Source organism: Mya arenaria, chromosome 4, assembly GCF_026914265.1.
Source record: "Mya arenaria isolate MELC-2E11 chromosome 4, ASM2691426v1".
In the NCBI taxonomy this organism is placed as follows: Eukaryota; Metazoa; Mollusca; class Bivalvia; order Myida; family Myidae; genus Mya; species Mya arenaria.
The window spans coordinates 34,490,799-34,506,646 of record NC_069125.1 but is presented as its reverse complement, the minus strand read 5'-3'; the positions used below and the strand labels follow the sequence as shown (position 1 = coordinate 34,506,646).

The window sequence follows — 15,848 nt, the reverse complement described above, 5'->3', positions numbered from 1 at the left end:
TTTACGGAACAACATACTTACTGATGCCAGTAACCGCAACACACAAGGTCATAATACAAACATTTCACAATTAAAACAGTACACACAACTCAACAAAACGGTAAAAACAACTTCCAAAACAGTACACACGACACACAAAGGCAAGCAAATACAACCAAACTACGGAAAAGACAAAGGCAACAATGTGTTTTATCACTATCGGGGAAGCAGCTTTGTTATTATGTTGTTCATATAAAGCATACGTTAACAGTTGATCTAGAATTATAAATTCCCTCTATGACCTTGGCATTAAGACAGGAAAGTCAGTATCACCATTGACATTTTCATGTGAAACAAACAGGAATGCATGGAATGCATATTGAACATCAAATAGAAATACAGATATTGACATATTCCACCAGGTGCATTTCAAAAACTTATTCATAACAATTCTGATCATGAAACAGAATACAACTAAAATAACTTGAAAAAAGCAAGTTTACTTTATTTATAAGTAGATTTGATAAAAATAGAAACGTTTGGAGAAACAAATATAACTGCCTTGGAAAACAGTTCATATCCGTTAAAGAAGCATCGAGATGGTTCTCATGGTCATCTCTTCCCATGGGTGTGTTCATGGTCCCGACGGCTTCGAGGTAACAAAATTCCGCTGGATTTGATAAATGTCCGTAAATAAATAAGAATCGAAACTTGTGATTCGCACAATATATAAAATGGCTTTGGCAAAATGAGCATCTGTTATATGGTATCCATATACAGAAATAGATGGTTTGAATGTAAGACATGTTCACCAAATCGGTTTTAATCGAAAGAAACGATATGACCACCATTTTTATTTTATGCAAACAGATATCCTGCATTGCTAATATTAATCAATATACACTTTCCAAAGTCGGATAGCCATGTCCATGGCTCCGATGGACCAGATCGTAAATTGTGTAAGAGACTGAAGTCTTATGTCGGACTGATGGTTGATCCATAGTGCCAACATTCTTCAACACTCCGGGAAGGGGCTGTACTTCGACTGACCACGGACGAAGGAACCAAGGCTTTTATGGCGTAAATTTTAAATTTGGATATTTATCTAATTTTTATTTTTATTAATTTCGGGGAGGGGTATATCTAAAGCACGAGGTGTTAAAGTTGATATCCAGTCATCTGCAAAGACATTCACGTTTGCTTCACCAACCCAAGAACAATTCGTATCATGCAACTAAGGTGTTTCGAAGATGCTCTTATCTAGTATTTTTGTCAATGAAACATCAATCTAGGTAACTGCATTGATATTGGTAAATATGTTGGTAGAATATAGCGACCAGAACGCGGAGCATATTAATTCCAGAAAAATATCAAACGTTGGGTATCAGCTGGTATTTTGTCAATGAAACACCAGTCTTGGTAAATGCATTGATCTTTGGAACTGTTAATACTTACAAGGCAAACAGTCCGCGGAACAAATTACTTCTGAAAATGAAAAATAAAACGCTTTAGTGCCTCGAAGAGGAGTCTGTATTGTATCTACATTACTACAGGGCCAGTTGTGTCCCAAGAATACAATCGCACGTTCAGTGAAAGGCGGACGTTTCCACTTCTTTTTTTATATGGAGTTACGGCAGTCTCGCTCTTAGACCTGGATGCAGGGTAGTTATAATACAGACAGTCATATTTTGTTAGTATGGCCTACTTCAATATATTTCATAGCATCTGTGACCTTTCAGAAAGACCCATGATGTTTTTAACAACGAAAATGACTGTTTTGTTCTGTTTCATTATTAGAGAGTATGTTAAATTACTAAGGTTTATAGTGTTGCAGAGCAAAACAATTAGTTCCTTTGTTATAAAATATGATTGTTTTGATATAACAGGCCGTTAAATATCCATAACATTCGCTTGTATAAGAAGGCCTTAATTAAGGGCCTCGATGAACTAACGATCATGACCTATATTGGCTTGTAGATATATTGACTCTGACTGCGCAGATAAGTTTGAGGTTAAATAAACATTCCTGTTTTGCTGACCGAACCGTTACAAACAATGTTAATTATGTATGTCTGCTAAAATACTACTAGACGAATTGCTTCCCATTAACTAAATAGGAGTGCTGTACTATTTCCTGCAACGTCTCATATGTTCTGCTTATTTAGAAGCTAAAGTATTATGAGCTTCATTGACGGCTGATCTATACTGCTAAAGACAGTTTGTAAGTGAGTGTCTTTTACTGGTGATTGTCAATGCGCGAGGTTATAGCATACAATATATTACGTAAACATTTCTGGAACACCTCATCCTTTATCCAATATTAATCCAACGCTTCTTAAAGCCATGATTTGTTTGTCTAGTTTCGTAGTCAATTGTCACAACTCGACCAACCCATGCATGCATGAAAGACAACGTAAAATGCATTTAATATTCTTTAGACATACATTTGTGCAGACCAACATAATCATCAGCAATAAAATTGTTCGTTTTGTTTCCATAAAAAAACAATCTATAAAAGCATCATTATAAATTGTTCAATGAATTTAGAAAATCACCGATGATTTGTATAGAAATTAAAGCTCAGAATTTTATTACACCTTTATGTTCCGAAAATGACTATTTAAGGAATGAATTGCGGGATTGATGTCATTATCGGGGTATGAACGCAATTGGGCTGGTCAAAGTGTTGAGTCCGAAGCACCAAAAATACCAATATCGACTTTATATTAGCATTTCCGTCTGCTTGCTGACAAGTTGTCGAATTGTTAATTAAGCTATATATAAAGAGGTATGTAATTCTTATACGATGGAGTCATAATTTCCTGGCACTAAACACAAGGACGGCCTAGAATTTAAATGGATAGCACGAAACACTCCAGACGAAATCTGCAGACAAGCGGAAATGGATAACGCTAAGACAACGCTAAAAACAGTATTTAGTTCATGCATGGTAATTTTGTCAAAGCTTTCTATAAAATTGAATAAAAGTTTTAAAATTGCAATGCATTATTGTTTGTTTATGAGCAAATCAACCACTGCATGCTAGAAATGTTAAATTCAATCAAGTCCTTGACATTGGACTAGTAATGTTGACAACCTTTATACCAAAACTGATCTAATAGTTTGAAAATGAAAAGATGATTTATTTCAAATAAAAATGAGACAGACTCATACTTGTATACTCCCAGCAAAAACCCAAAGCAACAAGTATGATTTTGCTATTGATTTCCAAGCACTATCTAAGATAAAGTTAGGCATGAAGTTTTTCAAAGCATGATGCTTTTGAAAAAAAGTCACATGTACTATATATGTGCAGATTTCAGATGTAACGAAATGGTGAATACGAGAAAGCAATGTGTTATAAACTTAAGAAATGTATACCTATTTATTAAGGACAAATCGTCTTATGTAACATACTGTATGCATGTCTAGCATTGTGACAATTTTTAGTCAAAATCGTCAATGGCAATTTGGTCGCAAAAATACAGTATGTTTGAATATCAGCTTAGTATTAATGTCAGATATGAATAATGCTAAAAAACTCGAAGACTTTCGGTGATATCACACACATCATGGTTCATTCTGGATTATACAGCCAGACAAGGGAAATATCTTAAAACAAAATCTGTACATGTATATTATAATTTGCAAGATAAAACAAATGAACGTATACATTTGGTTCAATATCTGAATTATACAGAAAACAACATAAACCAAAATAGTAGATCCGGTTTCTAGTGTTGCCAAAATATTGGCAATGGCAAAGGTTTCGCTTCAGATCTTATTCCATCGGGGAATCAAACAATGTCCTATGGTAGCGGCTTGCGAGTTCCGTAATACTTTGCCTTTTCATTCATACTTTGTGTCAACGACTACTAAGTTTTTGGTTAGCAGTTGTTAATTTGTTCACATAAAAATATATGTTTTTCATTGGTTTACAAGAGAGTCTAAATAATTTTGAAATATCAATTAAATTCTAAACCGTTATCCTTTTGTATTCACCTCATAAAACATAGTTTAATAGTTTATGCTTATAACGATCAAGAAATCATTTTATTTATTGCGTTACTGCAACAATATAGGTATCATTCCTATGTCTAGTTTTGAGGCGACAGAGCCACTATGCCTCGAAAAAACAAGACTTTTAGGGAGCAGCACTCGTACTGATACTAGTAATCACCACAAACATGATCTTAATTCAAAGATGACACAAAAATAGCAAATACAGTACAAACAACTCAACAAAACAGTGCAAACAACTAATAACACTGTACAGACAACTAACAGAATTACGCAAATACAACAAACCTACATAAAACACTAATACAAGAATGTGTAATATAACTATCAGGGTTGCAGCCTTTGTCAAGTAAACGATAGAGAAAACCTAGAATAATAAATGCTGCCCCCAATGATGTTGGCAATACGACAGGAAAGCAGAACGTATTATTAATGAAATTAGAAAAATACACGATAACGATACATAGTTAAATGCGCCATTTAGTTAAATGTGACGCCGTCATTTCGCCATTGACATGTTTATGTGAAGAAATCAAGAAATCAGCAATGCATCAAGAACGCATAATAGAAATAAAGATAATGAAACACTCCACACTAGATTTCAAAAACCCATTAACAACTATCCTGATCATGGAACAGAAAAAAAGTATTTAATACTTCATAGCCTGCAAGTTGGTGCTTGCGTCAATGGGGCGAATATGTTTAACATTACACGTATGGATACATGTGTGTGCACATATAAGGTTAAAACCACCATGCAGTAAGTTCTAACTTAGTTTTCACTTGGCGGTTATCATAACAACTACCGATGGCAATAAATTGATAGCTGTGCAACGTGTGTTGTCTTTTTGGGCGTTATGTGTTTATTTTTGTTGTTTGTTTATCCTTGATCATTGTGCCTTAACAGGATCTTGGTGAAATTATTTACACTTAACAATTATTCGCCATTACAATGATAAATGTCCATAACGCTAGCAAATTGGATAGCAAATTCCATGGCCCCGCAGGGATTATTTTAGAGACAGGAGTCTGGCGATAAAAATATAGTGCAATTTTTTCTTCAAACAATTTTTAATTAAAAAAAAAACATTTTCAATTTATTGATATACAAAGTTTTAGCATAACCAAAGGATTTACTGTGGTATAAATAAATTTTGCCTCGCTTTAAGTGCAATATTTTACAAAACTCCTGTGAGGTTCTATATTTCAATTGACCACAGGCAATGCAACCACGCGAAAGAACTGACTAATGGTACCGAAATTGGAGGGTACAAAATGGTGAGGGTAAAAAATTAATGTAAATCGACATAAAAGAGAGTCCAGTAATAAAAACGAGTGAACATGAGATACAACTGATATAACTAGGTGGTGAGCAATAATTAAAGAACATTAAAATGAAAATCTCGGAGGGGGAGGCAAGTTAACTGTTATTAACAAAAAGAATTAATAGAAATAGAAACGTTTGATGAAAATATATAACTGCCTGGGACAACAGTTATATCCGTTAAAAGGAAGCATCGAGATGAGTCACTTGGTCGATATACGTTATCTCGAAATATTTCTCATGGTCCCGATGACTTCGAGGTAACGAATTCCGTTGTAGTTGATAAATGACTTTATTTGAATGAGTCTTAAAACTTGTAGATTGCGGAATAATTTTGACCAATGACATTGGCAAAATGAGCATTTTGTATCTTGTGTACACATAGATGGTTTGAATAAAACACGTATTCATTTCATTTTTTTCAAGTATTAATTAACACTTCAATGTTAACAAAAGGTGCCGAAATGCAATGCAGAGTACACAAATAAGTACTTTATAGAAATAAAGCTACATTCATAATACACGATCAGATATGCATTGGTTGTCCAGGTAGCAGAAAGCAGAGCACCAAATCGACAATCGATATAAATGATATGACCACCTTTTTTGCAAACAGATATCTACCAGTGCCAATATAAAGGACTATACAATTTACAAAGTCGGATAGCTAGGTCCAACGCCCCAAAAGGAACAGCTCGTAAATTGTGTAAAGAGGCTGAAGTCTAACAGGCTGATAGTAAATCCATAGTGCCAACATTCTTCAACACTCCGGGGAGGGGCTGCACTTCGATTGACCACGGACAAAGGAACCAACCAAACATTTATAGCTAAAATAATAAAGACTGAAGTAGGTTAATTAGATTGTAAAATGTTATTCCAATGACAAAGGTCAACAGGCTTATACACATAATTTGTATTTGGTGTCAACATATATATTGTTTCAAAATAGTACCGATTCCTTTAATAATTACGCATGCATTAACGTAGCGGCATTCAAAGAAAGGAAGTGCAAACTGAATGCATGTTTAGAAATACTGCTTTAATGACAATACCCATGATTGTATATGCACTGACAAAGCTACGAAAAGCATAACTATTGTAGTTGAAAGGTAAGGGTCACCAAGCGTTGTTGTTTTTATACAAACGTATACGCGTCAGTGCCGACTTAAGGTCTTCCAATCTACTAAGACGGACATCCAGTTTCAGGACTATAAGGGGGTCAGTATAGATAAGTCTAACAGGCTGGTGGTTAATAAAAATTATGAAGTACACCATTCTTTAAGCAAGCAATTCAAAGTCACCCATAATAATGTTATTATATATTATAGTTTATAGCACAAATGATTGCGTTGGGTAGAGGGTTTATAAATTTATAAAATTACAATTTGAAGAGTATTTCTGCAATAATGAAAAAGACACATGAAAGAGCGAAAAACAAAAGCTTTGCATCGGATGTCCACATGAATACCGATTCCTTTAGCAGTGTGTTTTACTTATCAAATGAGCAAACGCCAATGCATGGCAGAATGCAGGCTATATGAATGCATATATGTATGAAGAACAGAACAAACAATACAAACACATATCCGCTAATGCCAAGATATGATTAATACAATTTCCAAAGTTGGACAGTAAAATATGTGGCCGTAAAGGGTTCAGCTCGCATAGTATGGCTATGTTGTTGTTGGATTAATATATTTATTACGTAAGCTCCCTTTAGATTAAGTTGTAAGTGGATTGAAAATTGCGGAGAATCTATATACATATTTAATGTAAACACTTAAGGTTATAACGAACTGCGAATATTCGGATATAACAAACAATAATCTTCTTCTTCCGAAAATATGTTTGTAGCATCATCGCATATGAGACCGTACAATGGCGTCGTGCGGTGGGCAGCGTGCAAATAAAAATATCCGAAAACTGATAAATTCCCTGACTTCTTACCAGCTGTATTATGAGGACAAAGAAGGGGGTTGACGATAGAGGGAATCGCACAACCGAGTAAAAACATCGTCAGGGACCGTTTCCCAATTATTTGGTTAGTCTTAGTATGATATGCTGCGTTTGCTTGTAATAAAACAGCAACAGCTCTTTTAAAAATAATAAAAACCATAAATACCTTGAATATCCTTTGACTGCACGTCGGTTTATTGGTCATATTGGTAGCAATTGCGTCTATTGTCACGCCAACTGGCAAGTGATACCGACCTCATAAAATGTGTGGTTATCATTGGTATTGCAATGTCATACTCACTTCATCCTCCACCCGAATATTCTGTCACGGCATGATTATCAATGACCTCATTTTCCTCTCCATGTGGCGCACGAATTCAACATCATGAACGTCAATAAACATATGTCACTGGTTAATAGGCTTTTAAATCAATTCTCCGTAGTTGTACTGCCTTGTTGTGTCGTAAATCATTTTTAACATTTCTATAGTATCACATGTACACGCTTACTTCCCTTAGTTATTATGACGCCCTTTCCAACATTTTCACATGGTTACCCTCCTTACTAACATTGACGCAATTTGCAATCTTCACATTGTTTAAGGCGTTCGATGTTTTTTGTCTCCATTCGCAACAATTTAACACACCACCTACTTAAATACCAATAACACTATTTTTAATACTTTACCACGCTAACTTGCCGTAATACCAATGAGGTCATTTCCACCATTGTCACACGGTTACCTTAAGTAACAATGAGAACACATTTGCCATATTTTAACATGCTGAGAAAGCATCAAATTCAAAGAATCTACCAATTATATCTATGATTTTGAAGAAGTTACTGAAAAGTGAAACAATGGGTCAACTTATTTTCCCGTACAAATGCTTCCAAATTATAAAATAAATGTTTAATAATTTACTCTATACAACAACACACACTTAAATCTTCAATGCAAGTTTGAACGTGGTTAGGAGGTCGTTTTGGAAGGGAGTTAGCTAAATTGAAAAGGCCTATCTAATAACATAAGACATGATTGACCATACGTTGTTGATACCCATTTTATAAAAGTCGGCATATACGCTCACCTCGAAAAACTGGTTTCTTCTGTGTTTTCCGAAATTATAATAAAAAAACACTTTCATTGAAATAACTTTATTTAATGCGGCCAAGGGATAAAAGTTATTTAATGAATTATTAAATGATAAAAACATCATGCTTTGTATTCTGTTCTGAGCATGATCATTAAAATTAAAACAATTAATGCAGTAGACTGAGAATTTAACCAGCATCAATACAAATATGTTTATATAAGTGATTCTTACAAACAACACAAATATGAATATCAACTTGTATCAACAATGATATCACATTGAATGTATAATTGTTTCCCTTAAATATATAAAATTGTTTAAAGTTTCTCTCAAAACTACACGCACACTATACATCATCATGCAATTGTAAGTTGTCATATTCATAAAGTCTAAAAACTATGCTTTTGTAACAATATCCTTTATTAAAAAATAATTTAAAAAATAACAGCTATACTTTTGTATGCAGTTACCAACTTATGCTTTTTATAATAATCACAATAAATAGTACTCTGAAGATCAACAAGCTATGCTTTTGTATCAATATCTATCAGAAAAAGTTTTCCTGCGTTAAACAACCTAAGCTTTTTTATCAATTACCAACAGAAATTAGTTCTCCCAAGTTTAACAAGCTATGCTTTTTTATGAATAACCAACAGAACAAAGTTCTCTAAAGTCTAACAAGCTATGCTTTTGTATCAATATCTATCAGAAAAAGTTTTCCTGAGTTTAACAAGCTATGCTTTTGTATCAATATCTATCAGAAAAAGTTTTCCTCAGTTAAACAACCTAATCAATATATATCAGAAAACATTTTCCTGAGTTTAACAACATAAGCTTTGGTATGAATAACAAACAGAAAACAGTTCTTTCAAGTTTAACAAGCTATGCCTTTGTATGAATAACCAGCAGAAACAATTTCTCTCAAGTCTAACAGGCAATGCTATATAGCAATACTTAACAGAAAAAGTTTTCTTAAGACAAACAAGCAATGTTTTTGTATCAATACCCTCAATTAAAACTTTGATTTCGAGTCTAACAGCTATGCTTTTGTATTCAGTTAACCAGCTTTGCTTTTGTTTCAATACTCACCAAAGAATTACTCTCAAGTTTAACCAGCTATGCTATTATATCAATATCTATCAGAATAAAAGTTATCTGCAGTTAACAAGCTATGCTTAAGTATCAATACCCAATAAAAAACAGTTATCTTGAGTAAAAAAATGAACAGTTTTGTTTAATTTAACCAGCTATGCTTAAGTATCAATACCCAATAGAAAAAAGTTCAAAAATGTTTTTGTATAAATACCCATCAGAAAAAGGTTCTCTCAAACAATGTTCTGTGTCAATACCCAACTTTTTTTATCTCATGTTGAAAAAATTATGCTTTTGTGTCAATACCCAACATATTTCTTTTATCTCAAGTTTAACGAGCAAATACCCAACAGAAACATATGCTGTAGAGTTAACAAACTATGGGTTTTTTATCAATACTCAACAGAAAATGCTTATCTTTAGTTTAACAAAATAGAATTTTGTATCATTATTCAACAGAAAAAAAAACATTATATATTTCGAAGCAGCTAAGCTTTTGTTTCAATACCCATCAAAAAAACGTTCTCAACTTTACCAACCTAACAAAAAAACAATCCTGCTTTTGAGCTTTGGCGCAACTTGTGATTGTTTGAAGAGCTCCAACAGTAGAAAAAAGATAATGACTTAACATTGGAACACAGTATGTGTTTTTTTATGCCCCAAAGTGGGTACCGTTAATAAATATAGATATACAATAACAGAAATATACTCAGATAGTAATAGCGTTTTTTTTTTTAAATAAAAAGGTCCAATTTCAACTTTTTTATGTTTATGAAGATTTTTGGTGGGGCCATCTAAAAGTGCTATCCAGGAACTTGACATTCCTATGCTATGAAATGACAACGTTACTCTTTGAAAAATAGACTAGCTAAATATTTTAAAACTTCCTTTGGAGGAACAGGAATCTCAGTCGGGTCAAAGCTACACTTCTTCATATCCTCGGCAATCTCAAATAGTTAGTCATAACACTAACACCTGAAAACAAGAGAATGTAAATGAATTCATACTTATGAATATAATTATACGAGTCGAAGAGTATCGCTGGAAGCGATGGATGCTCCCCAAGATCCCATTTTCGTGGGAAAGGCAAAAAATGTACTACAAGTTGCTGGTAGAAGGTTAAAGGCTCTAGTATTATTATACACAGGTGAAAAATCAAAACAACCAAAGATATCGGCAGGTTTGATAATTAAATTTAAAGTAAGTTTCAAGCAATCAAATAAAAAGCAGTAATTGAAATTCACAAATATCAGAAAAAGAGGACGTTTGCATGATAGCATGAATATAGATCTTTAAACAATTTATAGTGCCATTGCGATCTGTATATTATCCAAGTATCATTTAAATCCCTTTAGAACATTCCAAGATATGGCCCGAGTGAGCATTCATTATGGAAAAATATCAGGTTAATAGGAGATAAGTAAATAAATATGCAGGGTAGGATTATCATTCTTGGATACTGCACTTCCTCTTAATGCCATTATTCTATCTATAATTCAAGTTTCATTCCAATCTCTTTGGAACTTTCACTTAAATCCATTAGATACTTTCAGAAAATCCAATCATCGAAAAATATCCGGTAAAGGGGAGATAGTTAATAAATGAACGTGATAAAAGAATGGTGTTTTTTGCACTGCACTTCCTCTTACTGCTATTTATCTGTAGACCGAGTTTTTTGGGGGGTTTTCAATCCGTTTAGTATTTTCCAAGATATGGCCCGGACAAGCTCCTATTATGAAAAAAGGGTTAAGGAGAGATAACTTAATAAATATGCAAGATAGAAGTATGGTGCTTGTGCATTATAGCCATTTATATATATACCAAGTTTTATTTCAATCCCATTTGGCATCAGTAGTTTTTCTCCTTACAAGGGTTTGAAAGATAGATGGAAAGACAGAAGGACAAACGGACGAACACAGCGGCGACTAAATGCACCTCCATTCTGGAAGCGTAATAACAACAGCAATGCAATAAGATTGCCATTTAATAATAACATTTTTAGCCTAAACCAAGCTTGAGCCTAAGCGTAGATAAGCTGTTTATGATAGTGAATTTTGAGTCCATTTTTTGTGATATATTTTTACTTTTGTTGGATTGTGAATGAGTGAATGAGGGGGGCGGGGGGTGCAATTTTCGGCCCCATTTTTGACGGTAAAAAACGCTGAAGCCTTACATGGTCTTAGCTTTCTCCCAAGTGGGTCCCCAAACATAGACGCCGTGTCGTCGCGCTAAGATTGCACAAGATTCTGGGTAATCCTCCATGGCGATGGCCATACGCTTCTTCAGATCTCGTTCCTGCAGAGTATTCTCAATAATCGGTACTACAAGCTCTTCGTCGAACTGGTAATGCTCAGCTGAAGAAAGTAAGGAAGCGTTTTGTTATAACTGACACCACTCTAATCCACCCTGATATAAATATTCATTTATGGTATCCAATGGGGAGATTTAATAGTCACGTGATAAACCTCAGGCTGAATAAACAAATGAATGTAGACTTGGTTTCAATATTTTCTTATGTGAAACAAAAGTAGTAATCAGCGAGGGCAGTCAAAATCTGATTTAGCTCTATGTCAATTGTGTTAAACGGCACAATCTGTCTGAGTTTAAAAGAGAATCTTCATAATTGACATATATCAACAAAAGTCCTAAATTGGTAAAAAGCTTAGTTAACGCGATATAATGAAAGTTTCCCCCTTTAATTTGGAGCATATTTGGTACAGTATTTGTTTGGCATCAAAAATACTGAAACAATAAATTTAACTTTAATATTCCAATCATAGAAAAAGAAAGGAATCTCATTATATCATACCGAGCATATAATTACCCTTTAGAATCTATCTCCCTCGCAGTGATTTTAGGGAAAATGGTTTTTATCCGCAATTATACATTTTTTTTATGAAAGTATCATTAGTAACACTGTTTTCATCGTAAACTAGACACCAGATGGTACAAGTGCAAGAAAAAATGTCATAAACATACATAAAAATAAAATGCATTGAATCTTACTTAATATGTATCACATCGATTATCCCTCATGTATATTTCGCAGTTTTTGCGTATTTTTCCAATTTGAAATTTACAAGGTTGTCTTGCATGTAAATCCCAATTAATAGCGTCGGTATATGTATCTGCACGAATAGCGGGACTTTAACATGCTAAATATGCATACTAGTAACTGGGAAAGCATTTTGCGCTATTTTTTAAAGGTAATTTATGGTGAGACCGCGACAAAATATTCTTTTTATCATGTAAAATGATTTGTTATCTGACTCATACAAGTTTTTTATTGACAATTCTAGGCTTGTTCTGTGGAAATAATGCATTTGCCGATTTTGGGACCATCTGCTGTCTAGCCCCTTACAATAATAAAATAATAAATTTCAAATGTAAGAATATTTTTACTTTTTTAAAGACATCATATGATTTTGATCAGTATATGTGATTTGGCAGTGATTTCTGTACAGCAAAGGGAAGCAACTGCTTCGTGGAGTTTTCCTTTTATGCACATAACCCTCCATGGCAATTACAGTGTGCGTATACCACGTGATAAATTGCATCATAAATGCTATGTCAGAAGGCAATATTTTGATTTGAAAAATAACTTTAATTAAAGATAACTTCACTATTTCTTCACCATTTTAAATGAAACATTAGCGCAGTCTACGCCGCGTACGGAGCCTCCTTTCGGTCTTTTACCAGAGTTTGATTGAGAAACCTTTTCACAATACGGCCGTCGGACGGAGCACTGTCAAAACATTATTTTGGAAACAGGTTTGCCGCAGTGTTTGATGAAACTAATGATCTTATCAAATTTCGGTAAAAAAAACAAATACGGGGCTCTTTAAGCGGCATAGACTGCCCTTTGTTTTATTTAAAATTGAAGAAAAGTTAACATTGATTTAGGTCTTCATTTCAAGCAAACTGTTGCTTTCTGATGTAGCATATAAGACGTAATTTATCCCGTGGTATATACACACACTGAATTATGCGCTCACATTTGTTTCTCTTTTTGATTCCTTTGATCATTTCCTGATGAGTGATACGGAATTCCGTGCCAGGGAAGAGAAGCGTAGCCATCACTGCGTGCTTCGAGTGGGTGTGTATTACTGCCCCTGCATCTGGAACAGTGATCGAACTTATATTGGGAACGCGGATAGCGACATATGATAAGATACGGGGTTAGTAAGTGGCCCGATGTGGGAGCAAAGCTAGAACCCTCGTATGATCTCCTGCGCCCTGTTTATCCCATATAGGGTCACCTACTAACCACATGTATATATCAGGTTGACAACCTGAAGATACGGGGTAAGTAAGTGACCCGATATGGGAGCAAATCCAGAATCCTCATATGGTTTCTTGCGCCTTGTTTTTTCCCATATAGGGTCACCTACTAACCCCCTAATGTATATCAGGTTGACAACCTGTTTACATTGATCAAGACAATTATAGTATCTGGAAAATGTTGCATTTATTCATCGGAAACGGACAACAGACGTCCTTTTGGTACGATTTAAAATTAGTGACCAAATATTGAAAAACATGGGGTCACCGGGGTTACCACGTGGCCAGTCCTGAACCAATATGGCGTTACGTCATGTTGGAGGTGTAATTTATCATACCCCCAATAACAAAAATCCTGCGAGAAAAAACAAGAGTTGAGGTTACCCATGGAATGTCCCGTTGTGAGCCCGGAAGCCCAGCAATAGCATAATGTTTGCTAGGCTTACTTAAAATCTGAGTTTTGTTCCAATTTTTGAAGCCCAGTATTAGGGTTAGAGTCCAGCTTGTAAATTCAAAAACCTAATTTTGATGAATGCTAGGACAGATGTTGTTACTATAGTTATGGTAAGGGACACAATCTTTTTCAGCTACCAGAAAATTTAAGCCTTTCAGTTATGAGAACTGATTGAGACTCAATCATTTTTTTTTTAATTTAAAGCAGTATCACAGTTCAAGTATGGTGTAGCATGTATTGTAAGCCTAGAAAATGCATGGCCAAGTTTGCGAAAACACTGTTAACATATCACCTTTTTAAAACACCATGCAACTATTTTGTGATTGTTTCCAATTCAACCAGACAATGGGAATAAACAAATTCATAACAAATGACATTACAGCAAGTAACCATTTTTTAAATATATAATTAGTGTTTTAGATCTGGTCTTGTGAAGGTCTAAATGTTTGTTTTTTAATGAAATACATTGATTTTTATTCTATCACAGAAATGGTGTCTAACTTATACTGGAAAGATATTATACATTTTGTTGAATAAAGGCCACTTTTGCAAGGGAATATGTACAAATGTAGGCTTTGTAGCCTTTAAAGGGCAGTAAATTGCACCGGGAAAATTCAGTAGTCCTTCTCTCTTTTGAGATAAGAACTGGAGGACAGTCACTATAAAAACACATCTGTCATTATTCCAGGTTAGGCAAACAATTTAAGTATGTACCTGCCATGGTGTATACATGCATGAAGACAAAAATACACTGGCTTTTCTTTAGGTTCTTGGCGGTCGGAGGGCCATCAAGGTCAATGCCATCTATGGTTTGTACAAACAAATCCTCTGGCTAAAAAAGGCATTGCAAACGAATAAATAAGGGTTTTAAGCATACAAATAGTGATAATAAAGCCATAGATATGGTACTCATTCAATTGAGGTACATGCACAGTGCTTTTTTCCCCCTTTATATTATGTGAATCGGGCCAAGGTCCTTATGATTAAACAATAGCAACAAAATGCCTTAATTGTAATTTTTTGAAAGTAAATTTCAAAGAAAGAATCAAAGCAAAGGCACTATTAGATACAGAGTTTTAAGAGATTATGAACGCATTTAAAGTTTAAACATGACTGTATTAATTAAGGGTTGAAAAAAATGCGTCTAATTTTTTTGTGAAAAATGTACCAGTATACTTATTAGGATCGTGAATTTGGCCGAATGTCAGCCCCCATTTTCATTAAAAAACACATAGTACATTGAATGAAATCTGTTTTTATAAAAATCGTTACATTAGTGTACAATCAATTAATTTTCACGAGTGCAGGAATTGTTCAGAAATCATTTCGATATAAAATGTTAAAATAAAAAAATATTTTTAACTGAATGATACAGAATCTTAAGAAAGCAGAAAAAACTTACATGGATTCTTTCCTTTTGAACACCAGACGGGGTTATGCAGATCTTGTCCCTTAAATGAAAAATGGACATCAATCAAAGCTGAATCACTCAAGTTTTCTGCAGTTTAGCAGCATTGTCATTAAAATCATATCGTGACTTTCATTGCATCTCATTAGGCTTTGTAAAAAAATGTAAGCACGCAAAGCAAGTATCTTCGGTACGCAGACTCTAAAGATAGTTATTATGTATAATGTTATTGGAGTTGAA

At 34.2% G+C, this 15,848-nt stretch overlaps 1 protein-coding gene across 1 annotated transcript; it reads right to left on the bottom strand.

The window, feature by feature from the left end:
• Window positions 1-10,404: 10,404 nt before the first annotated feature.
• Window positions 10,405-14,936, bottom strand: LOC128232964 (methylthioribulose-1-phosphate dehydratase-like). The gene is made up of 4 exons (XM_052946781.1): window positions 14,915-14,936; window positions 13,461-13,583; window positions 11,639-11,819; window positions 10,405-10,440 (listed from the first exon to the last, which is right to left on the bottom strand). The coding sequence occupies exons 1-4, from the start codon at window positions 14,934-14,936 to the stop codon at window positions 10,434-10,436; spliced, it is 333 nt and encodes a 110-aa protein (XP_052802741.1). The 3' UTR covers window positions 10,405-10,433.
• Between the last annotated feature and the right edge of the window lie 912 nt (window positions 14,937-15,848).

Coding starts and splice junctions, on each gene's coding strand:
- LOC128232964 (XM_052946781.1), bottom strand. CDS start 14,936: ATGCATGTATACACCATGGCAG. Junction 13,584..14,914: donor GCATGTATACACCATGGCAG/GTACATACTTAA, acceptor TCACTGTTCCAG/ATGCAGGGGCAGTAATACAC. Junction 11,820..13,460: donor AATCAAAAAGAGAAACAAAT/GTGAGCGCATAA, acceptor TACTTTCTTCAG/CTGAGCATTACCAGTTCGAC.